General features: G+C 36.4%; 1 protein-coding gene across 1 annotated transcript in view; it reads right to left on the minus strand.

Moving 5' to 3' along the window:
* Positions 1-26,500, minus strand: part of dcbld2 (discoidin, CUB and LCCL domain containing 2) — a 143,120-nt gene that overhangs the window by 9,393 nt on the left and 107,227 nt on the right. Inside the window, exons 8-13 of the mRNA XM_028799915.2 lie at positions 22,798-23,013; positions 15,007-15,131; positions 14,230-14,377; positions 12,657-12,776; positions 11,255-11,348; positions 7,708-7,757 (exon numbers count right to left, since the gene is read on the minus strand). Of these exons, the coding sequence (XP_028655748.2) occupies positions 7,708-7,757; positions 11,255-11,348; positions 12,657-12,776; positions 14,230-14,377; positions 15,007-15,131; positions 22,798-23,013 (753 nt within the window). The remainder of the gene's footprint in view (positions 1-7,707; positions 7,758-11,254; positions 11,349-12,656; positions 12,777-14,229; positions 14,378-15,006; positions 15,132-22,797; positions 23,014-26,500) is intronic.

The raw sequence follows: 26,500 nt of genomic DNA on the forward strand, positions 1-26,500 counted from the left end.
GGTCAAGAGACAAAGAAGATGGGGTACAATGCCAAGTACAGGACAGTGTCAAGCTTGGGTAGTAGAGTTGCACAAGACACAGAGTTTATAAGGAAGACTAAACTTATTTAACTGACAGAAGAGTGTTATCAACAGGAGTTTCTTTGGCACACAAGTGCACAGGTAACAACTGGCAAATGACAAGCTCCAGCTCCACCCTTCATCTTAAAAGAACACAAAGTCTTCCGTCAAGCAGGTTCACTGTCTCAGAAGCAGCGGCAGGGGCAGACATGGTTGTGGGAAGAAAGGACAGAAGAGTGAGCAATTGGCTGTCAGGGGCTCTGTCTTTTAAATGTTCGTTTAAATAATAGTGTGTCACCTCTGCACGAGAACCACCTTTTTCAACCCTCGCAAACATATGTAGTTTTTAATGTCTGTACATAGACAACGTCTTTGCATCCTACGAGCAATTATATTCTAAATTTAACTTTCCAGCAACACATTTCTTTCACTATCTTCAAATTAGAAACTTTGTTAAACAGAACCTGCTCAATTTTCCTCATCTCCTACCTCCCTCTATGCTGGAAAATATATTCATCAGTGTCAAGGACTTAGACAGCATCTCTGCAATATATAAAACCATTTTACAGTCCCTCCCTTTCAAAGATCCAAGAGGACAATGGGAAAAGGATCTCTCCCTCAACATATCAGAAAAGGAGTGGAAGGTAGCAATGCACAGAATTCACTCGAGCTCCATATGTGCAAAGCATACAATTATTCAACTAAAAATTATACATCGAGCACATCTGTCTCGCTTAAAATTGTCCAAAATGTTTCCAGGGCAAGATCCAACCTGCGAACATTGCATTCAAGTTCCAGCCTCACTGGGTCACATGTTTTGGGCCTGCACCAAATTAACATAATTTTGGACCAAGATTTTCAAATGCCTTTCAGACAGCCTTGGTGTCACAATCCCTCCTAATCCACTAACAGCTGTGTTTGGTGTACTTGCAGATGGGCATAAAGTGGAGAAGGACAAACAAACTGTGATTGCCTTCACTACACTATTGGCACATAGACTTATCTTGCTCAACCGGAAGAATCCTAACTCTCCCCTTCTAAGTCAGTGGGTAACTGATGTTATAAATTATTTGAAATTGGAAAAAATAAAATTCTCATTTAGAGGATCTGTGCAGAAATTTTTCCAAATTTGGCAGGATCTAATCAATAACATTTTAGAATAAGCTTTTCAAGCACTGAGGAAGCAGATTCTCTCCCTATTCTCTTTTTTTTTCTTTTTCTTCTCCATTTATCTATATTCACTTATTAATTTATCTATTTGCTTATTTTTACTAGGTTTAAGTTTTATTCTGCTGCTCACGCTCTCTTTCTCAGGGTTGGGGGTTGATTTGTTTTCAATCCTATTCTTTTAAAATTGATCTATTTGTATGGAATGTTGTGTGATTTCAATAAAATCAATAAAAAATTAAATAAATAAATAAATAATCGTGCGAGAAGTTTGTTATGTAATAAGGGAGCAAAGCTGCAGCTGATCCCACAAAAGAGCTGGTAAAGTGTGTTAGTTTCCCAGTGAAATATTGTTTAAGCAGGGGTTTTCGAGGGGCAGCTGTTTTTCCCTGCCATTGGTTTACTATTTAATCAACAGCCATCTTGCAGCTAAGACAGCATCAGCGGCAGCAACCAGCGTTACATGGTAGGAGTATGGAGCACAGGAGCCGCTGTCTTGGAAAACCACTGCCACATAGTCACAACAGGTGTTGACAGAAACTCAGTTCAATGCATGGGTTGTCAGAAGTGGGTGCATGAAAGATGTGGAGGTGTTAAAGGTAGCCTGCAGAGTGACTATAAGTTTGTAAAAGAGAGGAGCAGAATGCTGATGTAATTGTTAGACAGTGTAAGTTTGGATATTGGAAATTGTTCTGAATTACTGCTATGAAGAAAGAAGGGAAGCCCTGCTACTTAATGTGAGATGATGAGTGCAGAGTGAGGTGTGCATATAAGGGGGCGGGGAGGGTTGGGGCATGAAAAATTCTCATAGCTGACTGCTAAGGGAACCATGCTGACTTGAAAGGGCAAAGTTTATGAAGGCGGTGTAAGGAGTGGTCTGCTAAATTGGAGTGAGACATGGCCAATGAACAGAGAATATAAAATTAAGCAGGAATGGACAGTGAGAAGGATGATCAGATAAATAAATGCATCAACTACCACAGAGTTGAAGGAAATTGAATACTGACGTTAGATAGAGAGATAGATAGATAGAACTTTATTTGTCCCCATGGGAAATTTTGGCTTTTTATAGAACCACTTTAAATAAATATATAAATAGGTAGATGAGTAAATAACTAAATAAATACATATACAAACTTTGGTCTGAACAAAGAGAGAAATCTTCTGACTTGTCTGTCAGTCACAGTGAGGCATTACGCAGGCATACTGGTGTTTATATAAAGGAGCCCCAGTAACTTTTCTTGGCACACTTCTGTTGAATGACTCGTTGGCTGAAATTACTCAGTGTTAGTGTCAGAGAGAGGATGTTCAGAATTGTTTATAATGACACTCCATTTTGTTTTAACGCTCTACTCTGCTACTACCTTCAGAGGGTCCAGAGCTTCTTAGAGCTTCAGAGCTAATTAGCTTATTGATTTGGTGGGTCTGTCCTGAAATGATGTTAGTGGCCCAGCACACCATAGTATAAAAATTGCACTAGCCATCACAGAGTGGTAGAAGAGGTGAATGATGCCACTTCCAACATTAAAGGAACATAGTTTCCTTGGGAACAAGAGTCTGCTCTACCTTTGCTTGTACATTTCCTCTGTGTTCAGAGAACAGTCTAACCGGTTATTAATGTGCACCCCAAGTACTTGTAGGAGTGGACCACTTCTACATCCACTTTGGTGCAGTGAAAGTCATTAACCAGTTCCTTGGTTTTGCTGATGTTAATTCTCTTTGCACCAAGAAAACAAACTTCTCCACCTGACTCCTATACTCTGTCTCATCCCCTTTATCAATACACCCCATAAGTGCAGAATCATCTGAGAATTTCTGCAAATGACATGACCTGGTGTTATATTTATAGTCTGAGGTGTACAGAGTGAAGAGAAATGGAGACAGGCCTGTTGCTTGTGGTGCTCCAGGGTTGCTCACATCCATATCAGAAACACAGTCCTTGAATCTCACAAACTGCAGTCTGCCTGATGGGTAGTCCATTATCCAGGACACCATAGGCTCATCCACCTGCATATCTCTGAGTGTACCCCCTTAACACTAGAATTACCAGAGTCTACGAAAAAACTCATAGATCCGGCCCACCTTAAAACCATTGTTACCTCTCTTTTGTCTTCTAAATGTGCCGATTAAGACGAGCAGCAAGCAGCCGGTTATTCCATCCCCCACCGTCGCAGAACGTTCACTACGTTTTCCCAGCTCATGCCTTCTTTGATTATCTGGGAGTGACTAAACTGCTGGAGTTTTAGAGTGGAAACAATAGATCATTATTTGGAACACACGCATTTCATGTGTGTTCCGTTATTACAGTAATCTGCATTAAAACATTGTTAAAACAGAAACTTTTTAATATTTTAGTAATAAATGTTACAAAATGTAGGCATAAACTATAGAATGTGTGAAGCCTGAAGTCCAAACATCAAATAAACACTTTCACAAAAGGTTCAAGTACGATGCAAAGCCTTCCCTGGCATAACACTAAGATTTAGTGACTCGGAGTGCAACATCCCTGCCATGCTTCAGAGACCAGAGTTCGATTCCCTGCTGGGGAGAAAGTGTTATATTTTTTTTTTTTCCTTTTTAACCTCAAACGGACATAAAATTTATAAATTGGTATGCACTGTAAATAGTTAAGTTTAAAATGTCGATCGCAGTTATTTCTGTTGATTAATTCATGCTTTTTACTTAGAGTCAGAACAGGAGCTTATTCAGCTTCTGATCTGACTCTAACAGCGCCAGTATAAATTCACATCCGATCTGACGCTGTTCATTTTCAAATAATATTGTATTACTTCAACGATGTTTTCTGATTGGTACTATTCACGTCATAAAATGATTTCTTCAAAACGTCACATATATTTGTCTCTTTGTTTTTTTAAAATGTGCGTTGACCACCGCCAGCATGTTGTAGCACACAGCAACTGGCCACCTGCATGTTCTTGCACGCACTGAATAAGCACACTGAATAAGACAGCGCTATATGCAATCATCAGATTCAACAGTTAACACACACGCAAGGATCGTCTTTCCTACATTTACAACGTGTGTACCTGTTACAATGTACACACTCTCTCTATGCTGTGGTTTCTATTAAAGAAAGATCATATATGTGAAAACATCATCGCACTAATGCAATATTACTTGAAAACGAACAGCGTCAGATCGGGTGTGAATTTATGCTAGAACTGTAAACTCTCTGATGTGGAATCAGTTCTGTATGGTTGTGGGCGTGGGCGTGGGTGTGAGTGGTGGACATAACTGGGAATTACTGTGAATGTGTGTGGTGTTTTGAGATAATGAATAGAGCTGCAAATTACAGGTGCTTGATCAGTGTAATAGGAACCATAGCACAGAGAGGTGTGTACACTGCAACAAGTATACATGTCGTAAATGTAGGAAGGGCGGTCCTTTGGGTGTGTGGGAACTGTTAACATTTGAATGTGATGATTTTATATAGCACGGAACAGAAATCAGCAGTTCTTAGCATTGCACCACGCAAGCTGTCATATCAACTGCCTACTGTAACTTGCTTTCTTTTTTCTTCGGTTATCGTCTTGAATAAAAGTGCACTTGTTTTGTTATACTTTTACATCAACATATGTTCCTGTGTTTGAGCGACACGGGCATGCTCAAAAAATACACGTGCAATGCCATGAAAAGTGCACGCAGACACTTCAGTTTGCAAGCATTGGTACGAGAATGCAGTCACAAGTACACTGCAGAGCTATAGCGCGTCTTTATGTGAAAACAAGTGTGTCAGATTTAGGGAAGGATCCTGAATGCGAATGAGAGAATGAAAAGTGAATAAAAAAACAAAACAAAACAAAACAAAGCTAACATTTACAAGTATCATAAATTACATCGGCTGTTACAGACTGAAATCCAATGTATCTTTTTATTCTAAAATAGCAGGAATAAGAGCAGTTCACTTTTCAAAAGGGAGTCGTGCAGGATCAAACTCGTGACCTTTTGATTCCCAGTCAGCAACTGATACTGTTGCGCCATGGCGGCAGTCTTAGTAAATGAGTGTCAATGTCGCACACTAAGGCGACTTTTTTTTCTGCAGTTATATTTTTGAATAAAAGCGCACTTGTTCTGTTATATTTGTACCTTTTGTGAAAGAGTTTCTTTGATATTTGGACTTCAGGCTTCATACATTATATAGTTTATGCCTACATTTTGTCATTTACTACTAGAATATGAAAAACGTTTGTTTTAAAAATGTGTTTACATTGATTACGGTAGAAACGGAACACACATGAAATGCGTGTGTTCCAAATAATGATCTATTATTTCCACTCTAAAACTCCACTCCCAGATAATCAATCAAGGCATGAGCTGGGAGAAGTTTGTGCACGTTCTAAGTCGGTGGGGGGATGGAATAGCTGGCTGCTTGCAGCTTGTCTTTATCTGCACATTTAGATGACAAAAGACGATGGTGGAGAGGTGCGAATGGATTTAAGGGTGGACGGATCTACAAGTTTTTTTGTAGGTTCTAGGAATTCTAGTGTTAAAAGGGACAGCTGGATGGTACTGAAGACACTGGAGATTATATACAGTATATTTTATATATATATATTTTATATATATATACAGTATATTTTATATATATATATATATATATATATATATATATATATATATATATATATATATATATATATATATATATATATATATAATCGTCACAGTGCTGCCATTTTTGTCTAGGTGAAAATAAGCTTTGTGGACCAGACAGATAATTACATCTTCCATTCCAATCTTTGCCCGTTAGGCAAACTGCTGCAGTGGGTCCAGTGGTCTACCACGACAGGACTCATAGTCCAGGATCAGTCACTCAAAGGATGATGTAGAGACAATAGGTGTTATGGCCACACATACAGTATGTGGAACAAAATTCAGTGTATAACTGGGTGAAGAGGTACAGTGAGATGGAGAAGATAATGGGGTTGAGGTCAAGAGGGAGGAGACTTGGTTGGAGGTGGTGTTAGATAATATGAAAAGTATGGGTCTCATCCCAAAGAATCAAAAAAACCACATACATTAGAAGAAAAAGATTTTGAGGGGTTGAACTGGTTAACCTCGATAAACCCAGAATTAAACTAAAGATGTTGATGATGACAAAGCAGATGATAAGCAGACTTCAGTAAACAGCTCTTGCACTGAGCAGGTGCTTTTCTGCAACACATTAAAAAATGTTGCCAATGCTTTAAAAAAAAATCTAATTCTGGTGTGCAAGTATTAAATAAATATAACTTTTTTTTAAATCCATAATTTTTCTTACAAATTAGGAACTTTATTATGACAGTCAATCAAAACTCACCTGAAATGTAATACTAAAGCACCTGTTACTGAAATATTGGCAAGTGTCCCAGTGTGATTTAACCCTTTAAAACCCCCATTAGATATCAGGAGTATCCCAAGATAGCCAATTAATTTGATTACTGCAGCTGTCTTGGTTAGAGAAGCAAGAAATTAAAAAACTGAATGCTTCGTTTTTTAATTACACAGCAGCATCAAAGGCTCTAACCTTAAGATAAAAACTTGTCATTTATAACAGTAAAAAAAAAAGAGCAATATATGAAAAAGCATGTAGATGTTACTGTAAATGTCTTCCTGCTTGTTAGCTCATACAGGGTTTCAAACAATGTTAATTTAATGTCAGTCCACTGACTGAGAAACAAGGCAATGTTTTATATCAATATTTCATGGAGTGCACAAATCTCAGGACTATATAAGTATCCTAATTTATATGCTATGAAGGAATATAGTTGCATGAAATAAAATTTAAAAAATAAAGTAATTTGTAAAATTTGGAGATACTTGCTTCAATATTTATTTGTAATAACTCAAAATACAATAGGTGAATATTCAGTGGAGAAAAACAAAGGCAATATTCAGGCTGGGAGCCTCCATATGCAGCGGAACAAAGGCTAATGAAAACACTCGATACTCTATTACTTTATTTTTCTCAAATTCATTTATGGTTATTCATGACTGTTCTCACTTTAATTTAGGCATAGACTTTAAAGCAGCTCTTTTTATTAACTATGATATTACAAATAAATTGTCATTGCAATAACACTCCTAAAAATTGTTAATATAATTTTTTCTTGTTTTATTTCATGTTAAAAAGGTTTATAACAGTAACCTAAAGTTTGTTTTAAGGAGTAACCCTTAATCTCTTTTAAGAACTTAGTCACTATAAACAAAGGATTTTTTAAAAACAAGTTCTAATTATTGCTAAGCCCGACATAATCCTATAATTTTTTTTCTTTTTTCAGTGTTGGTTTTCTTATTACTTAATTAATATACAGAGCACTAGCTAGTGGACAGATTAGTCCGTATATTTATAGATTTAAGAACAACAGTTTTAAAAACAATGTTTTTAAATTATCTAAAAGAGCTTAAGGATGACAGTAAAGAAGAGATTTGTTAGCACACAGTATACTGAGATGCACCTCTGCCATTATACTTTCTCACCTGTGCGGTCCCAGTATGGTATGTCATAGGTTCCTTCTGCAGTCTTTTTCCTATAAATTGAAAGAAACAAAATTTTGCATGTCAGCACAAGGCAATACTTCTATAGAACTTTTTTTTGACCACATGGAAGAGCTTTGATAGGAATGGGAACAAATCACACACTGTCATACAGTTTTTATAAATGAGTATCAACCACAATTAAATAAAAAAAGATGAGGCAAAGACATCAAAGCTTCATGACTGTCTAATTGCACAGATTAGAATATATGCAAAACCGCAACCACTAAGAAGCCATGCAGTAAAGTAACAAAGAAGAATAAGACTATTAACCTCCTTAGCATTACATTTTATTTCAAAAAAACATGTAAAAAGTGTTGCATTTTTTGGCATGAAAAATTACATATTTATTAAATCTCAAAAGTACAATAATGATACAAATAATAGTAATGATAAATAAAAATAATATGAAATGAACAATAATAATAAAAATAATAACAACAGTAATAATACTACTAACTAATGATGCCAAAGCAGTATAAAATCTCAAAATGAGTCTTTTGTGTGGTAATCTTAAAGCACGGTGGAAGACACAATCCAATGTCACAGTCGGGACAATAATAGCATGTTTCTTTTTGGATTTTCTTCCCAGATTTGTCAGTTTTTGAACAGCATACTGCACTGGTATAAGTTGGATTCTGTTTTTTTCTGTTGGTAGTATATAATTAATAAAATGTCTACTAATAAAAAGCTCTGGATTGATCTGCAATGTGCTGGGTGAACCACGCCTCTTTAGCTGTAGTATGGACGGGGGATGTGTGGCAACGATTTGTTCTACAAGCTGCCATGTAAAGTTTGCATAAGATACAGTTTTGCCAGCTTCTTCTTTGTATAAAACAAATGCATTCCAAATGCACTGTTCCACCAGATGACAAAATACTTTTTTGTAATATTTCTTTTGCTGCCTCCTCATAATGGGATAGAAAGTCAATACTTGATCCGCAAGATCTATGCTGCCTATTGTGCTATTGTAGTCGAACACAGCACAATGCTTCGTAACCTGCCTTTTGCCTGTACAGTGACTGTAGCTGCATTATGTACAGTGCTAAGAACACAAACATCTTTCTTGTCCTTTCATTTCAGTACAAGCACTTTACCCTTTTGCCAAGCTACTAACGCACCTCGCTGTAATGTAGCTCTGCCAAAATCTTCAGGCATGCCCCGACAGTTGAGATGCACTGTTCCATATGTGTCAGTCTTTGCAGCAAAATGTCAAATAGCTCTGGCGAGGTATAAAAATTGTCCACGATTACACAGTAAACGTGATCCAGTACAGCATCTACTATCCAAGTCAGCACTGATGACGTAGCAACGCCATACTGATTGCATGTCGAATCAAGCATTGTCCCTTTTACTGTGTACAGAATCGAATTCCAGATGTATCCCATTTTAGATTCACAAAGCTCATAAAACTATGTGAAATCTTGATCTTTTTGATGCAATGTACTATATTCATAACAGTCTGCCCTTATAAGACATAAGATATCATGGTCCGGAATGTAAATGCTCCAAAATTTTGCTAAAATAGCCTGGTACAAAATTTTCTTCAGTTTGGCTGCTGGATGGGTATTTTCATCAAAGTTTTCATTGTTGGTAAAGTTCAGATTTCATAATTAACGAATACCTACACTTGGACATAATTTGTCCAAAGAACGATGTTGCCAAAATTTTGTTCTTGGACCAGCACTATTGCTGTTCAGGTTTTACTACAAGTCCTAAAGGCTCAGATTTCATCAGCAGTTACTAGTTCCAATCTTTTTGCATGGGAAAACTGCTTAGGTGTATGATTATTTGCCCAACACTGTTCAGCGTAAAGATTTGTCTCAACAACAATTCTGTTGATCACATTATCCAGGAATAATTTCATGTAAGTGAGTGGATCTTGGCTGTCAATGTCCACTTTTATTCCTGGCTGCCCCACAAAATCAAAACGTGGTGGCGCTGGTTTATTTGAAGCAGTGTCAACAGAGAGCCAGATGCAAAAGTCACTTTTAGACTCATCAAAATCACTTTCGGGCTCACTGTCCGTTACAGTTTCATCACCTGAGGGCAGATTCACTTCCTCACCTTTGCCCATGTGATGTTTGGATGTAACGCTTACGTTAGACCCACCTATAATGTTGCCCGAGTAACGCTTGGGACGTACACTGACAGCACTTTCACAGCCCAAGTAATGCTCGGGTCTAACGCTAAGGAGGTTAATAACCGTGCACCTGAAATTTTCAACGCTTACGTAAGACCCACCTATAATGTTGCCCGAGTAACGCTTGGGACGTACACTGACAGCACTTTCACAGCCCGAGTAATGCTCGGGTCTAATGCTAAGGAGGTTAATAACCGTGCACCTGAAATTTTCAATAATGGTTTATACACACTGACCAATCAAACATTATGTGAATATCGATGTCTGTTCCCTGAGTAAAATGCATGACGTAGCATTTAAGGAGCAATCTCAAAGTTAGAATGAATGCAACAAAGACAACTACAAATTAGAAGCAAAATTACTTGAAAACCTGGAAAACTGTCCAGGTGACAAGGTATATAGATAAGCAAAGAATATAACAAAGGGAAAGTCAGATGTATAGTTACCACTGATGCCTTCTTGTCATCAAAGCTTATCATCTTCTTTGTTAATTTTAAACTCAACCATACGTGAACAGCCAACAGCAGAAATGAGATGATCTCCGATAATAGTGCCAGTCCACAAAACATCCTGAGCCAAGCACAGAATGTGTTTGGCTGGTGGGCATCTTATCTTATATTTTCAATATACCCTTGGTCGCGACTTCAGTTATTTTTCTTTTTTATTCTTTTAAAAAAGATAGCCAACATTTTCCCACTGCTGAATAAATGTACCAGCACTGTGCTAAATCTAACCAGCATATTACTTTCACTCCATCATCATCATGAAGTGCTTGAACTAGGTACATTTGAAATACAGTATAATATACTACACACAATAATGGAATGATATTAATTTGCCTACCGTGGAATCTGAGCCACAGGACACAATTTCCAAATTCTCCTACAAAGCATTAATCCACCTTGACAAAAAATATATTTATGTGACAACAGCATTTACTGACTAGTTTGGCATTCACCATCATCGCTGTCCTGAGGCTAGCCAGGAAGGTAAGGGCTCTAGATTTGCTCTGTCTGGTTCTGACCTTTTTTGATTGAAAAGGAAATGAAATATCTATGAGCACCTTCAAAAATATTGCATATTACTTAAATAAGTTTATCACAAACCACACTGAATTAGCATTATCTTCAGACTTTCTTGGAACCCGTTTCTTAATTTGGTGTTCCACGACGTTAAGTGGTACATCTCAAATTAAAAAAGAAAAAATGAAAACTTTAAAGATAATTAAAACTATTTCCTGTACAACATATTTGGTATGAAACTAACCAAAAAAAATGCTTTTTTTTTTTTTTTTTTTTTTAACTGTAAACAGTGCATTCAGCTAATAGTACACGCCTGTTTTCTTACCTGCTCTTCCAATGCCAAGTACAAACAATTATTAAAATGAGTATAGTCAAGGTCATAACAAGCACAGGAACAAGAACCGCTCCTAATGTTATATCTGAAAGGAATAAAGACAATATCAACAATTTTTATGGACATCAACTATAAAAACTAAAAATCTGCATGCAACACTGAGCAGATGCCACACAGTTATGACAAAACATGAATTGTCATTATATTGCAGTTCACAAATAACATGCAAACCAAGACTGCAGTGATGCTGGAGTAGGTAATAAGGTAAATGTAGTTTGTACAGGTATACCTGAATGGGATATTTTTCTACAAAATTTAAGTTTATTAAAAGAAGCTAAACCGTTGCTTAAAAATGAGCATTGACCACTTGACCTCACTAAGACAAGCTTAAAAGATTCTCATCTGATGTGAAATGAACCATTTTCATTTTAAAACACACAAACTATAATTCTACAAACTAATATACATGCAACAGCAGAAACGTAAGATTGCATTTTATGTTAAGTGAAAAACAGATGTAAGGATTTATTTTTCAGTGAATTATGCCAGCCATATATTTTTTCAGTATAATTAACTGAACTTCTGTGAAGTCAGTAAAAGCAACTAAGCCTAAAACTTTGGAAAGAACATATACAGTACATTAAACAATGATGGTGTCAGATGTATTGTTCTTACATTCACTATGAATTTTTTAAAAATATGCTGATTTTGAAAACACATATGGACCTAATTTTGCAAGATGTTGTTCATATCATCTTCTTTAGATAAAGTTTATAGATGAAGAGGTGGGTCTAAAAGTAAGCATCAACTGTCTTGTAAATACTGCAATTTGGCACAAAAAGAAATGAGTCTCGATTCATCATTTCGGGAGGGAATGATGCTCATATTTCAAACTAGTGGCAATCAGCAACACTGAGGTCTATCCATTATACTTTAACAAAGACATAGAGTCAGTCCTGTCAGTACAGATAAAATTTTTCTTATTTCAGAATTACATTTATGCAGAAACATAAGCTGGCATATACTGACACTACAAGTGGCCTATGGTTAAATAATATGATGTATCCAAGAAGCCAAAAAATAATAATAATTAAAAAAAATTTATAATAAGACGGACAGATCCAGGGACTTTTAAATCCTACTAATTTACATTGACTATTATTTGAAAAAAGGAAATGCTCCAGAAACTTTGATAGATTCATGTTTTGAGGATGAGAGAAGAACAAGGAACAAAGAATAGTAAATGGCAGTTAAAAAAGAAGAATTTAGGACTTTTTAAATCTCGATCTATACACAGCTGAAAATTTTTAAAAAACACAAACATTAATTGACCTTAATTATTTCACACATATTACATATTATGGGTAGCTACAGAATTTTAAAAATCAAGTACCTTTTGTCCCACTTGGTGTTACAGTTGTGTTTCGAATTTCTGGAGTAAAGGTTGTTTGATCTAACTGAACAGGAAAATCAGTCCCAAGTTTTGATGGTGGAGGGTGAAAGGGAGCTCTTCCTAAAATTTATAAAAAATAAGTTTGTAACATTCTGATGACATTGTTTGCATTTTATGTTAAAGTTTAATCTGAAATATAGATAGGATCTAACAATAATACTCCCAAAACCAATTAATCAAGATGAAGATGATGGGGGCCTGCAGCCTAACAAAGCAGCACTGGGTAGCAGGTAGGAACCAACCCTAGACAGGATATCCGTTTATTGCAGAATCCTAGTTACACAATAACCGGAGTTCTATATCATTAATATGTGTTTAATTTCACATTGACAATGCCTACTGTGGAAAAACAGTTTATAACTTGCCATTTTCATCGGGTAATAATTAAAAAAAAAAAAAAAAACAAAAAACAACAACAGTGGTTTGCTTTCCTGTTGTTCAGAGTATTCCAACATTAATTGGCTGAATGCTATTAATAGTGGTATGTCATCATTCCACCATCAGTGAAAACTATGCAAACTTGCTTTTTTCCCACTTTAGAGTTATCATCCTCTCGAATTACTGAATAGAATAATCTAAACCATCCCAGTGTAAGTGTGAGTTTTTAAATAACCAGATAACTTATTTTAAGTACAATACTTGTGCTGCTCTTTCTGATTTTGTTCAGATCTGACACTGTTTTTCATTGATAAGCTTGGAGTCTTCTATAATTAATTTAATGAAACAGAATACTCGATTCGAACCTTGGTCTGCTACAGATTGTACCAATTCTAAATTTTTTTTTCCAGATCTTTTTTCTATTCCTTCTTTCACTGTCTTTTGATGATTTTTTAAGACACTTCCAACTAGAGCAGATCTGATGCCATTATAGGAAATGGCATTATGGGTTTATTATTTTTGGTATAAGCTGATGAAGAGTAAAACACTTTAAATTTAAACTTCTTTTTGGTCACGGGCTGGTAAGTGCAAGATCAATTTAAATTCTGACATTCTTGTTATTTGATTATTTCAGAGAAACCTTCTGACCTTGCTGAAAGCATATTTCTAAAATGCATTCTTAGTTTTTTTAAGCATAAATTTTCATTCATTGTGAAAAGGAAAAACAAAAACGTTTTTATTAAATTTTACTGCTATAAATTCATCCATTATTTCCCTTGAACAATCCTATAGATCACAAGGCCATAATCAACCCAGTATGGAACACTATCTCAGTGCACAGTCATGCAAATTAGGCCAGTAGCAACTCATCAATTAACCTAACCCACAGGTGTTTCAGATGTAGTAGGAAAACCTACCTGTCCAGAGAAAAATTTGCAAACCCATCAAAAATAGCAGCCAGACTGGGATTCAGTTCCAGCACTATTTATCAGTAGTCAGCACTTGTTCCTCATAGCTGCAATATGCCACTCTATTTTACCGTAATAATGGCTTTAAACAGAATGACTGCACTAATATTTACATATATGGCAGAGGACTTGTGGATTTTGAAAATATTTAAATATTTCATCCTTACCTAGGAATGGTAGACAGCCAAGAAGTTCCAGCTTCAAAGCAATTTTTTGGTGCCATTGCACAGGGTTTATTCGTATGTACCGGGCTTCAATAGGTGGAATAAAATTGTTTCTAACTTCTTGGAAATAATTAACATTTCCTTGAAATATCTGGATTAAAAAAAAAAATTAAATAGTACATATTTTCTTGTTTCTTCATAAATATTTCCATGTAACAGATGATTTCTTTTTCAGTTTACTGTACGATGCATATTGACTGTTTTTCAATGCATGTTTTTCTTTGTTGCAAAAGTCATGAACTTGGGCACATGGTTAAACAGCTGTATGGTTAATAAGGTCACCAAATATCAAATTCTTTGCAGTAGTTTAAGAAACTAGTAGTGCTGTTATATTTTTTCCCTTCTAAAAATGCTGCACTTTATTCAGAATAAACCATGCCATTTTTATAGTACTTTACAATTGTCTTAACTTTCAAAAAAATAATCACAAATATTAAATTAATGTAATCTTAACACAGATATTAGATTAATGTATGAATATATTAAGTTTAAAACAGTCATAAATCAGAAATATAATTAATCCAGCATATTTGGCAACCATTGTGCACTTAGGTTTTAAGTCAGCTCATCTACATTATTGGTAGTTTGGAAGAAAGCAAATGATTTCAGACCAAAGGAAAAAAAAATGAAAATTAAAAATTAAAATATAAAACATGCACAAATTTTTGGCCTTATTATTAGACAGGTCCTTTGGAAGACTGGCTAGATAAAATTACTTGCCTTATCTTGTTCAGAACTTGCTTCCATAAATGTTTTCCAAGTTTCCCCATCTTCACTATAGAGCACACGATATGCAGAAACATAAAAGTAGTAGTCTGGCACTGTGGATCCAGTAGTTATGATACCTGATGAAGAAATAAAAAGCTCAGTGAATGAGGAAATTTATGTGCAGAAAAAAATAATTCATAACTAATTAACAAATACCATGATATTTTGAAGAAAAAAAAAGTTTTTTTTTTTTTTTGAGAAATTAAATTCAATCATAACCTCATTTATTTGGAATTCAAAACATCCATGTATCCAAAGGACGACCCTACAAAGATCTAAGGCAGAAGGTGGCATGGCTTTACCTACCTTTCAGTTTTATTACTGGACAGCAAATATACAAGCTATAAAAACCTGGACATAGACACATATAGATGAACACACACAAGCTTGGTCCACAATAGAAATAAAATCCTGAAGTACTTCTTTATATTCCTTGCTTTGTGCCCCAGTAAATACAAGTTATTGTCAATATACAACCCCAATTCCAAAAAAGTTAGGACACTGTGTAAAATGTAAATAAAAACAGAATGCAATGATTTGCAAATCTCATAAACCCATATTTTATTCACAACAGAACATCCAAATGTTTAAACCGAGAAAATGTCCCATTTTAAGAAAAGAATAAGGTCATTTTGAATTTGATGGTAGCAACACATCTCAAAAAAGTTGGGACAGGGCCATTTTTACCACTGTGTAGTATCCCCTCTCTTCTTTTAACAACAGTCCGTAAACGTCCTGGGAACGGAGGAAACCAGGTGCTGGACTTTTGGGAGAGGAATGTTGTCCCATTCTTGTATATTATATATATATATATATATATATATATATATATATATATATATATATATATATATATATAAAAACACTTTAAAGTCCCTTCCTTTCAAAGATCCCAGAGTACAGTGGGAAAAGGATCTCTTACTCAACCTTTCACAAAAGGAGTGAAAGGCAGCCATGCACAAAATTCACTCTAGCTACATATGCATATAGCATATAATTATTCAACTTAAAATCTTTTATCAAGCACATCTATCTGGTTTAAAATTGTCCAAAATGGTTCCAGTGCGAGATCGAACCTACATACATTGCAAATGAACTCCAGCTTCATTGGGCCATATGTTTTGGGTGTGCACCAAACTAACATCATTTTGGATCAAAGTCTTTAAATGCCTAACAGACCGCCTTGGTTTCACATTCAGTCCTAATCCATTAACAGCTGTGTTTGGTGTACTCCCAGATGGGCTTAAAGTGGAGAAGAACAAACAAACTGTAACTGCCTTTACTTCACATAGACATATCTTGCTCAACTGGAAGAATCATAGCCCTCTTCTTTTAAGTCAGTGAGTAACTGACGTTATATACTATTTGGAATTGGTAAAAATCTAATTCTCACTTAGAGGATCTGTTCAAAACTTTTTAAAAACCTGGCAAGATCTAATCAATAACATTTTAGAATAAGCTTTTATATTGGGGACAGGGATTCTTCTCCCTCTTTTCTATTCTTTAAGTTTTACTCTGGCTGTTGGTTTCCTCTATTTCTCTTGGGTGGGGGTTGAATTAAATTTGGTTTTGTTAAGTTTGACTTGTTTGTATGGAATGTTACTTGCTTTTAATAAGTTCAATAAAAAATGAAAAATTATTTAAAATAATTAATGACTGTCAAAAATTGAAACATTACTATTTATGTTTACTTTTAAAATATCATCTCTGACAAGAAGGCACAGAGGTATTTTTATTCTGAATATTACAAACTACTTTTACAAAAACAAGCTCACTCAACTCAAAATAGTCTCATTTTAATAATGTAAAATACAGTAAATTAGAGAAAGGTGTGCCATGGTTTTCTTTCTAGAATACACAGGTGAAGCTTCACAAAAAGATCTATACAGTTCTATTCACTAAATTACAGGAAAACATAAAAAGAAATAGGAAAGCAGTTTACTATAGAGAAATAAATTTGAACAGCCTATAAAAAACACTGAAATGTTTGAAGCCTGACAAAAGCATTTCTTTTTTACTTTCCTGATGTATATTAAAAGGACCAACTGTAAGTTTTTTTTTTTCTGTAAGTTGCAGCATGGATAATAAAGGATTACTACAAGTTTGGAAAGCTGGGTTGGGTTTAACAAAAAGATCCCATAAGCTGGGACACATACAGTGGTGTGAAAAACTATTTGCCCCCTTCCTGATTTCTTATTCTTTTGCATGTTTGTCACACAAAATGTTTCTGATCATCAAACACATTTAACCATTAGTCAAATATAACACAAGTAAACACAAAATGCAGTTTGTAAATGGTGGTTTTTATTATTTAGGGAGAAAAAAAAATCCAAACCTACATGGCCCTGTGTGAAAACGTAATTGCTCCCTGAACCTAATAACTGGTTGGGCCACCCTTAGCAGCAATAACTGCAATCAAGCGTTTGCGATAACTTGCAATGAGTCTTTTACAGTGCTCTGGAGGAATTTTGGCCCACTCACCTTTGCAAAATTGTTGTAATTCAGCTTTATTTGAGGGTTTTCTAGCATGAACCGCCTTTTTAAGGTCATGCCATAGCATCTCAATTGGATTCAGGTCAGGACTTTGACTAGGCCACTCCAAAGTCTTCATTTTGTTTTTCTTCAGCCATTCAGAGGTGGATTTGCTGGTGTGTTTTGGGTCATTGTCCTGTTGCAGCACCCAAGATCGCTTCAGCTTGAGTTGACGAATAGATGGCCGGACATTCTCCTTCAGGATTTTTTGGTAGACAGTAGAATTCATGGTTCCATCTATCACAGCAAGCCTTCCAGGTCCTGAAGCAGCAAAACAACCCCAGACCATCACACTACCACCACCATATTTTACTGTTGGTATGATGTTCTTTTTTTGAAATTCTGTGTTCCTTTTACGCCAGATGTAACGGGACATTTGCCTTCCAAAAAGTTCAACTTTTGACTCATCAGTCCACAAGGTATTTTCCCAAAAGTCTTGGCAATCATTGAGATGTTTCTTAGCAAAATTGAGACAAGCCCTAATGTTCTTTTTGCTTAACAGTGGTTTGCGTCTTGGAAATCTGCCATGCAGGCCGTTTTTGCCCAGTCTCTTTCTTATGGTGGAGTCGTGAACACTGACCTTAATTGAGGCAAGTGAGGCCTGCAGTTCTTTAGACGTTGTCCTGGGGTCTTTTGTGACCTCTCGGATGAGTCGTCTCTGTGCTCTTGGGGTAATTTTGGTCGGCCGGCCACTCCTGGGAAGGTTCACCATTGTTCCATGTTTTTGCCATTTGTGGATAATGGCTCTCACTGTGGTTCGCTGGAGTCCCAAAGCTTTAGAAATGGCTTTATAACCTTTACCAGACTGATAGATCTCAATTACTTCTGTTCTCATTTGTTCCTGAATTTCTTTGGATCTTGGCATGATGTCTAGCTTTTGAGGTGCTTTTGGTCTACTTCTCTGTGTCAGGCAGCTCCTATTTAAGTGATTTCTTGATTGAAACAGGTGTGGCAGTAATCAGGCCTGGGGGTGGCTACGGAAATTGAATTGAGGTTATTTTTTAACAAGGGGGCAATTACTTTTTCACACAGGGCCATGTAGGTTTGGATTTTTTTTCTCCCTAAATAATAAAAACCATCATTTAAAAACTGCATTTTGTGTTTACTTGTGTTATATTTGACTAATGGTTAAATGTGTTTGATGATCAGAAACATTTTGTGTGACAAACATGCAAAAGAATAAGAAATCAGGAAGGGGGCAAATAGTTTTTCACACCACTGTAGTGGAAGTACATATACTCTACCTTATTAAGAAATTACTGGAATTGCTATTTATTAATTTTTCATGATTTTTGTGGTAACAGTACAATACCTGGCAAATGTGTTAGGACATAACCTGAACAATATTGAAGAATTTGAATGAGGAATTAATTATATCAAAAAGGGTTGGTTCACATGCAGTCTAAGCCTAGTTTGGTTGTTTTTTTTCCACCAATGTCATATTTACACTCTTCATTGCATCCCAGGAGAAACTACTAAATGGAACTAACATCATTTCAGGGAGAATATCTATAGAATCAGTGGGAAAGAATAAAGAGAATTTTATTTAGAAAATTCTAAAATTAATTAGAATTTTAATAATTTTTTTGTCATCAACAGTAATTTTCAGATTCACCAGAATGTCAGGATAAGTACATATATTAATTTAACAAGTCATCTTTAAAATATTTACATTTTTTATATTGAATGATACCCAACAGATTTGCAAGATTCAAAAATGAACTCTTTACATTACAATCAACATGTAATCAGCAGTGTTATCTTTACTAAGGTAAACAATGGTGAAGCTTTCTTTGTAAAGATAAGTTTATGGTACAGTAAATACATTTTGGTAAGGTCCATAATGATTGTTTTCTCATTTCTAGTAAAAGAAAAACCACTGCAAACAGAACCACAACTGAACCAAATTCAGTTTGGGAAGATCATGGTCAATGCTGCTATTAAATGAGAAACACATTCTTTATATGCTGTCTTGCCATTTAAAAGACTGAATAACACTTAAGAGTACATTTTAACTACTACAACATTAAATTCTGAGGATACTGTCTACACTTCTACAACATAAAATAAAGATAACTGGTGATAGCACCACCTCATAATGTGTTCTTTATGCCGTCTACAAGTGTCTGGAATTGTACTGAAGAAATGTAACCCTATTCTTATATCATTTTTGTCCATAGTTGTCTGTGACAGTAAACATACTTCTCTCCATCTCTCCTCCTTTAATGCTTGCTAATGTTCTTTGTTAAAAATACACAAAACATCCAGTTTTAACCACTGAAACTCATAAATATCTCATCTTTATGGCACGGTAACTAAAGTACAAGGCAACTATGACCATGCAGCTTGTCTATACAGGTAGTCCCCAAGTTACGGACGAATTACAAACAGGCTGCAGCTGCTCCTTCATCTGTCTGGGGGACGAGACACAGGCTCCTCAGTAACTGCCGCTCCATCATCCTGGGGACTCTCCAAGCGGTGGCTGGAGGGGGGAGATTTTGCTGCTCGCGCAGTGTAGTGTCCCTCGGGTGGCTCCAGTTTAAGAATTTCATTCTCAGTGGGCAGCTGGGTTTGCAGCAAGCAGTGACCCGGGACCGCAGTTACTGCTCGTGTGCAGGATGGAGGCTTGATGAGGCGGTTTGCTGCCCACCCACCATGCCGCCGCAGCTACTGCTCCTGACTGGACGGAGGCTGGTTGGGGCGGAGGGGGGCATTTCACTACCCGCCCACCACACAGCCTGGCATTGTCCCTCGAACGGCTGCCCCATTTGTTCTCAGTGGGCGGCTGGTGATGCTGCAAGGAGTGACCCGGCTGTGGCTGAACGGAGGCCATTGAGGGTGAATGGGGCAGCGTGGGGGAGCATTGTAGTATGCTTCAGGGGGCTGCCTGTTGAATGAGGGTGGTGGGCGATTCACTACCCGCCTTTGGCCGCACCCTGTTCATTCTCGGTGGGCGATTCACTACCCTCCTTTGGCCGCACCCTGTTCATTCTCTGTGGGCTGACACTGCAAGCAGCATACTTTATGCAAATGGAGGTGACCGTGTGGTGGGTGAGTGGTGAACTGCCCCTTGCTGCCCCCATTCATTCTCAATAGCAAGCCTACTTGCACTGTTACGTACATAGCAGGAAGTTATCTCTCGTCAGTACACCAGACGTGCTGATGAGGGGTGCTTTTCTGCAGTGATAGCGTGCACAGTGCTGTGCAGAAGAGTTCATCTTAACCCTTTGTCTTCACCCTTCAACAATGTCTCAAACTCAAATCTGATGCAAGTGCTGGTGATACAGTAAAGAAGAGAAAAACCATCACTATGGAAAATAAAGTAGAAATAATAAAAAGGTCAGAGAGAGGTGAAACTCCATCATTCATTGGCAGAGCACTTGGTTACAGTCGGTCCATAATAGCATTTATTAAAATAATGTACCGGATCCGACTTACATACAAATTCAAGTTAAGAACAAACCTACAGTCTCTAACTGTAACAACCCCCGTAACTCGGGGACTGCCTTTATATTTAAGAGCAATAGAAAATTAATTACTTAGAATACCTCAATGAGAAAACGTGTCATATTGTTTTAATAGCATTAATACTTGTCTTACTTCCTTTAGAACCCCAGTTACCTTTATGCTAGTCTAAAAAACAAATGCAACATAAAAATAATGGACTTATTTTTTTGCAATTTTAGCATTTTTCTGATAGCAAAGAAAATATCTAATTTAATGTGTAAACAATAAATGTCAACATTAAAGAGATCAGTATTATATTGTTCATTGATGCATTCTTTAGAATGTTACAAATCTACTATGAACAGCACATGACTTTTACTACAGGAAGCTGTGATTTTAGCAGTAACCTATTGTAGGTCAATATGTGCAAAACAAAAATAATTGTCTGTGGAGCAAAATTAATTGGATTAATTCTGCTCAAAATCAATAGACTTCTAGCATTTTACAATGCTAATAACTGCTTTTGGAACCAAGTAAATTTTTTTTTGAGTCATTGTGCCCCCAAACTCATTCTATCACAGACAGCACCGCAACTAGTCAACTGTGTTTAAGGATTCTTGCTCCATTGAAAACTCAAATTTGATATTTTTACCATATCACACATCTGAGTGTCTGGGCTTGCGAGAGTTCCTGGATAAATACAGTATCTGAATGAATATGAATAATGTTGCATCCATGTCACAATGTTTTCAGAAATGTACTATACAGGTCATAAAATGAATAATTCCAAATATCATATATACCTATGTCTCTGTTTTTTGTCAGTGTGGCTTTGACAACATGGACCATAAGGCGCATAATAATTCAGCATAAGCAGGAAAACGCAATAAAATTGAATAAAAAAAATCAAGTGACAATGAGATAGGAAGAAGGCAGATTCACCAGCGTTTGTATCAGCTTTTATCCATCCAGATCAGATAATTTCCAGTTCGATTGCCTCAAAACACCATTCACATATACAGTTATTCCCAGTTTCAAATAAAAACTAACAGCGTCAGATCCCTTGGAGGGGTGGGGTGGGATGTATGTATCATGATCGTGACTGAGAAAATAAAAGTGAAAAAAAAAAAGTTTTTATTGTATAATATTAACAATAAGAGCAGCTCACTACTCAAAACAGTAAATATATGAGGCAATCAGGATCGAACTGGGGGACTCTTGATTACAGGTCAGCAATTCTTACCGCTGTGCCATGGAAACCATTGCATTATCCTTGAACCTTTTGTGATCTTTGGACTTCAGGCATCACATATTATATAGTTTATGTCTACATTTTGTCATTTATTACTAAAATATGAAAAACGTTTCTGTTTTAACAATGTGTTTACACAGATTATTGTAGAAACGGAACACATATGAAATGCATGTGTTCCAAATAATCTATTTGCATTCTAAAACTCTAGCACTTCACTCCTAGATAATCATGGCTGGAACTGGGAGAATTTTGTGCCCATTCTGCGGCGGTGGGGGGATGGAATAGTAGGCTGCTTGCTGCTGGTCTTGATAAGCACATTTACAAGACAAAAGATGGTGATAAAGAGGAGCGAAAGGATTTAAGGTGGGCTGGATTTCCGAGTTGTTTCATAGGCTTTGGGTAATTCTAGTGTTAACCAAGCATTTTTACTGGTGTAGTAGATGGATAAAATGTATATTTGTAAGTGGTCGTACATTTTTTGCAGTTAATGTCACATAAATGTTTCATACCTGTTACTTTTCTCTCTTTTTTCAAATCTATTTGTAGCCACTGGTTCCCATCAGAATTCAAGGCTGCCCAAGAAGGTCCAGGTTTTCTTAGCCTTGCCCTTTCAGGGCCCCACACAGTCTGGTGACCAATCAAATCATCCCACTGAAGAAACGAAGATGATGTGATCTGTGAATTTCTGACTACACCTGACTCCAGTCCAAGTGTGCCATAGCATCCTACAAGGCAGAAAAAGAAACTTCCAGTATTCATTCTTAAAAACGTTAACATGTACATGTAAATGTTTTACTAGAACTATACAGGTATGCATGACACAAGACCCAATAACTGTTTACAAATGTACCACTGAATATTTTTAAAATTTAAATGTTCATATGGTATGAGACGATATGGTCATGAAGTAATCATTTTAATGGACAAAGCATCGTTAACAAAGAAAGAGATGATATGGTCATGAAGTAATCATTTTAATGGACAAAGCATAATTAACAAAGAAATTAACTCAACTTTCTCCAAGGAAAGTTGAAAACTAAAGCCACAATACAACAGCAACAGCTTTTTAATTTGCAAACTTTCACTTCAAGTGAATACATCCCAATAAACAGATTCATAAGGCAATATCACACGGCCATTTTATTTGTTTATTCTCACAATCTTGGTCGTGATGTGTTTTTTTTTTTTTTTTTTTTTTTTTTAATCAACATGCCCAATCGGTGAGAGGATTCTTATTACTATTAAACAGGATAGTGCTGTTTTCCTCGAATAGAACATTAATTTGTCTATTGGCAAACATTTTTTATGCATTCTACATGACTATGTGCTGGAAAATAAATTTTACATTTTTTTAATGATTTTAATTCAAAGCAAACAACAATCCACACAATCAAATCAAACTTAAACCAAAATGCAACTGACACCTAAAAGAAAGAGAGGAGAGCCAACCAACAAAGCAAATCTTTAAAAGCTGAAAGTAAGGAAGAGTTTCCTATTCCTCGATATAGAAGCTTATTCCTAAATGTTATTAATTAGATCCTGCCATATTTGAAAAAAACTTTGAACAGATCCTCTCTCAAGTGAGAATTTGATTTTTAACAATTTTAAACAGTATAGGACATCAGTTACCCACAGACTTAAAAGTGGTGGGGTGGGAGTGTTCCAGTTGAGCAAAGTAAGTCTATGTACCAGTAGTGAGGTAAAGGCAATTACGATTTGTTTGTCTTTCTCCACTTTAAGCTCATCTGGGAGTACATGAAGCACAGCTGTTAATGGGTTAGGAGTGATTGTGAAACCAAGGCATCCAAAGATTTTTGTCTAAAATTATCTTAATTTTGGTGCATACCCAAAACATGCGGCCCAGTGAGGCTGGAGCTAGATTGCAATATTCACAGGTTGAATCTTGCTCTGGAAACATTTTGGATAGTAGATAGTAAATAGAAGACTTTAAATTGAATGACTGGAGTACTAGACTGTATTCTGTGCATGGCTGCCTTCCACTCCTTTTCTGAAATATTAAGTGAAAGATCCTTTTCCCATTGTACCCTGGCATTTTTGAAAGGAAGCGGCTTTAAAATGCTTTTATAAATTGTAGAGATGCTATCTGAGTCTTTAAGACTGGACTATCTATTTTCATCATTACATTTCATCCGTTGCAGTTTTTCATTAACTTTTTCATGATTTACTGTGTGTGTTTTGTTGTATTTAATGTGTAATCACCGTAAGGGGAACAGGGGTGGTATTGTTGTTTTCTTATTTCATTTGTTTTCATTATATTCTTTATTTGCTGTTTGATTACCGGTTTGCTTTTGTCTTGGTTTGTGAATGCGCGTGGGTCGGGTCAAGGCTGGGTGAGTCCCTGGAATCTCCACTATAAAAATAAATAAATCACCGTCTTCACGACGGTGTGAATCTTAGCGGCACTGGACCGCTACAGCGTTATTCATTTCTCCTTGCTGCTGATTGACTGTGATACATCTCCAGCAAAGTGTTCTTGTGCTTTCCGTTTACTTAAAAGCATGAACAGCACTTGTCCTTTTTGGCTGATTGCTTTGTTTCTCTCTCCTCCCCCACACATTCTCTGCTCTTGTTGGGGGTTGTGCTCCCCAATGATGTTTGTTTATTCTTTAATTGATACTAACTGCATACTGAGCTTGTTTTACTTCTGAAAGAGACATGTTTGTTTGAAGTGTTTAAAGTTCCTGTCTCTACAATCTCCTGTGTTTCTGTGACCCAAGCGTGACACCCTGCAGTACTGCAGCCTCACTGTCCCTGGGATTGAGCCGCTGCACTAGACTAGCCTACAAGCGTCAGCGCTTACCTCTGTGTGCTTGCGTGCAGCCAGTTCAAGCACAGTTGGCTTAGTGATTTACTGAGTTTCATCCATGGCGTCAGTTGCACTTTGTACATATTGTTCCAGTAGTTTTTTTAAATAGTTTTTACAGTTCATTAGCAGTGTGTAAAATGATCAGTGTTGCAGTAATTGTGAAAAAAGTGTTCCATTTAAATTTCACTTTTTCTTTGTTAATTGTGACGTTTACTTGAAATGCAGGAAAAAAGTATTTGCCGTCCAGGGATGCATTAACCCGTAAGTAAGTAGGTAGGTAGGTAGGTAGGTAGGTAGGTAGATAGATAGATAGATAGAAGAGGGCGCTCGCCACAACTGTCTGATAGAACATCTGCAGCATCTTATTGCAGATGTTGAAGGACGCCAGCCTTCTAAGGTAGTATAACCGGCTCTGTCCTTTCTTGCACAGCGCATCAGTATTGGCAGTAGGTGGCAGTTTAAGGGTTAAAGCCCCAAGATGCCGACAAAACAAGCTGCACCGTCTAAGGCTTCTGACAATTAAAACACACTTGCATGAACTATAGTACAAATAGCGGTAACATTGGTATTTTACATTCTAGCATTGTGGGAGACATAGCAGTACAGTATACAGGTTTACCTTTACATTCTTTATTTTTAGGTGATGTATTAAGCTGAGTTTGAAATTAAATAAAAGTGTTTTGGGGCATATTTAGGATTTAAACTATGAAAATAGGCATTTTTTTAACCACATCCAAACTTTGTGTTTTTTCACAATTCACTGGTGCTCTAGGAACATAACCCCCGCGAATTTTGGGGGTGTACTCTATACAGTACCCATATCATCTGCATATAGTGATGTTTTCTGTTCAAGACCTTTTCTGAAAATGCCCTTTATCTGTGATGCATTTTGAAAGTAAATAGCCAATGGCGATTGCAAACAGCAATGATGACAGGGGACATCCTTGTCGAGTACTGCGTTCTAGTTTGAAGTAATCTGAAATAATGTTGTTACAACAAATTGAGGCTTCTGGACTAGAATAGAGTACTTTAATCCATGCACATAGGTTTGGACTGAACCCAAATTGTGTGCAATGTGGTGCATAGGTACCCCCATTCAACTATATCAAATGCATTTTCTTCATCCATAGATAGAAGGATCTCTAGGGTGTTAGATTTAATAGGTGACTATATTATATTAAACAAACATCAAAGATTAGAAGCTAAGTGTCTGCCTTTGATAAATTCAGTTTGGCCTTGCGATATTACAGAAAGAAGCACTTCCTCAGTCCTTCTAGCACAGAACTTTGGAGAATATCTTAAGTCATTATTCAGGCGTGAGACTGGTCTATATAATGCACATTGTAATATGTCCTTATTTTTCTTAGGAAAGACAGAAATTAATG

This window comes from Erpetoichthys calabaricus, chromosome 4 (assembly GCF_900747795.2).
Source record: "Erpetoichthys calabaricus chromosome 4, fErpCal1.3, whole genome shotgun sequence".
Taxonomy (NCBI): Eukaryota; Metazoa; Chordata; class Cladistia; order Polypteriformes; family Polypteridae; genus Erpetoichthys; species Erpetoichthys calabaricus.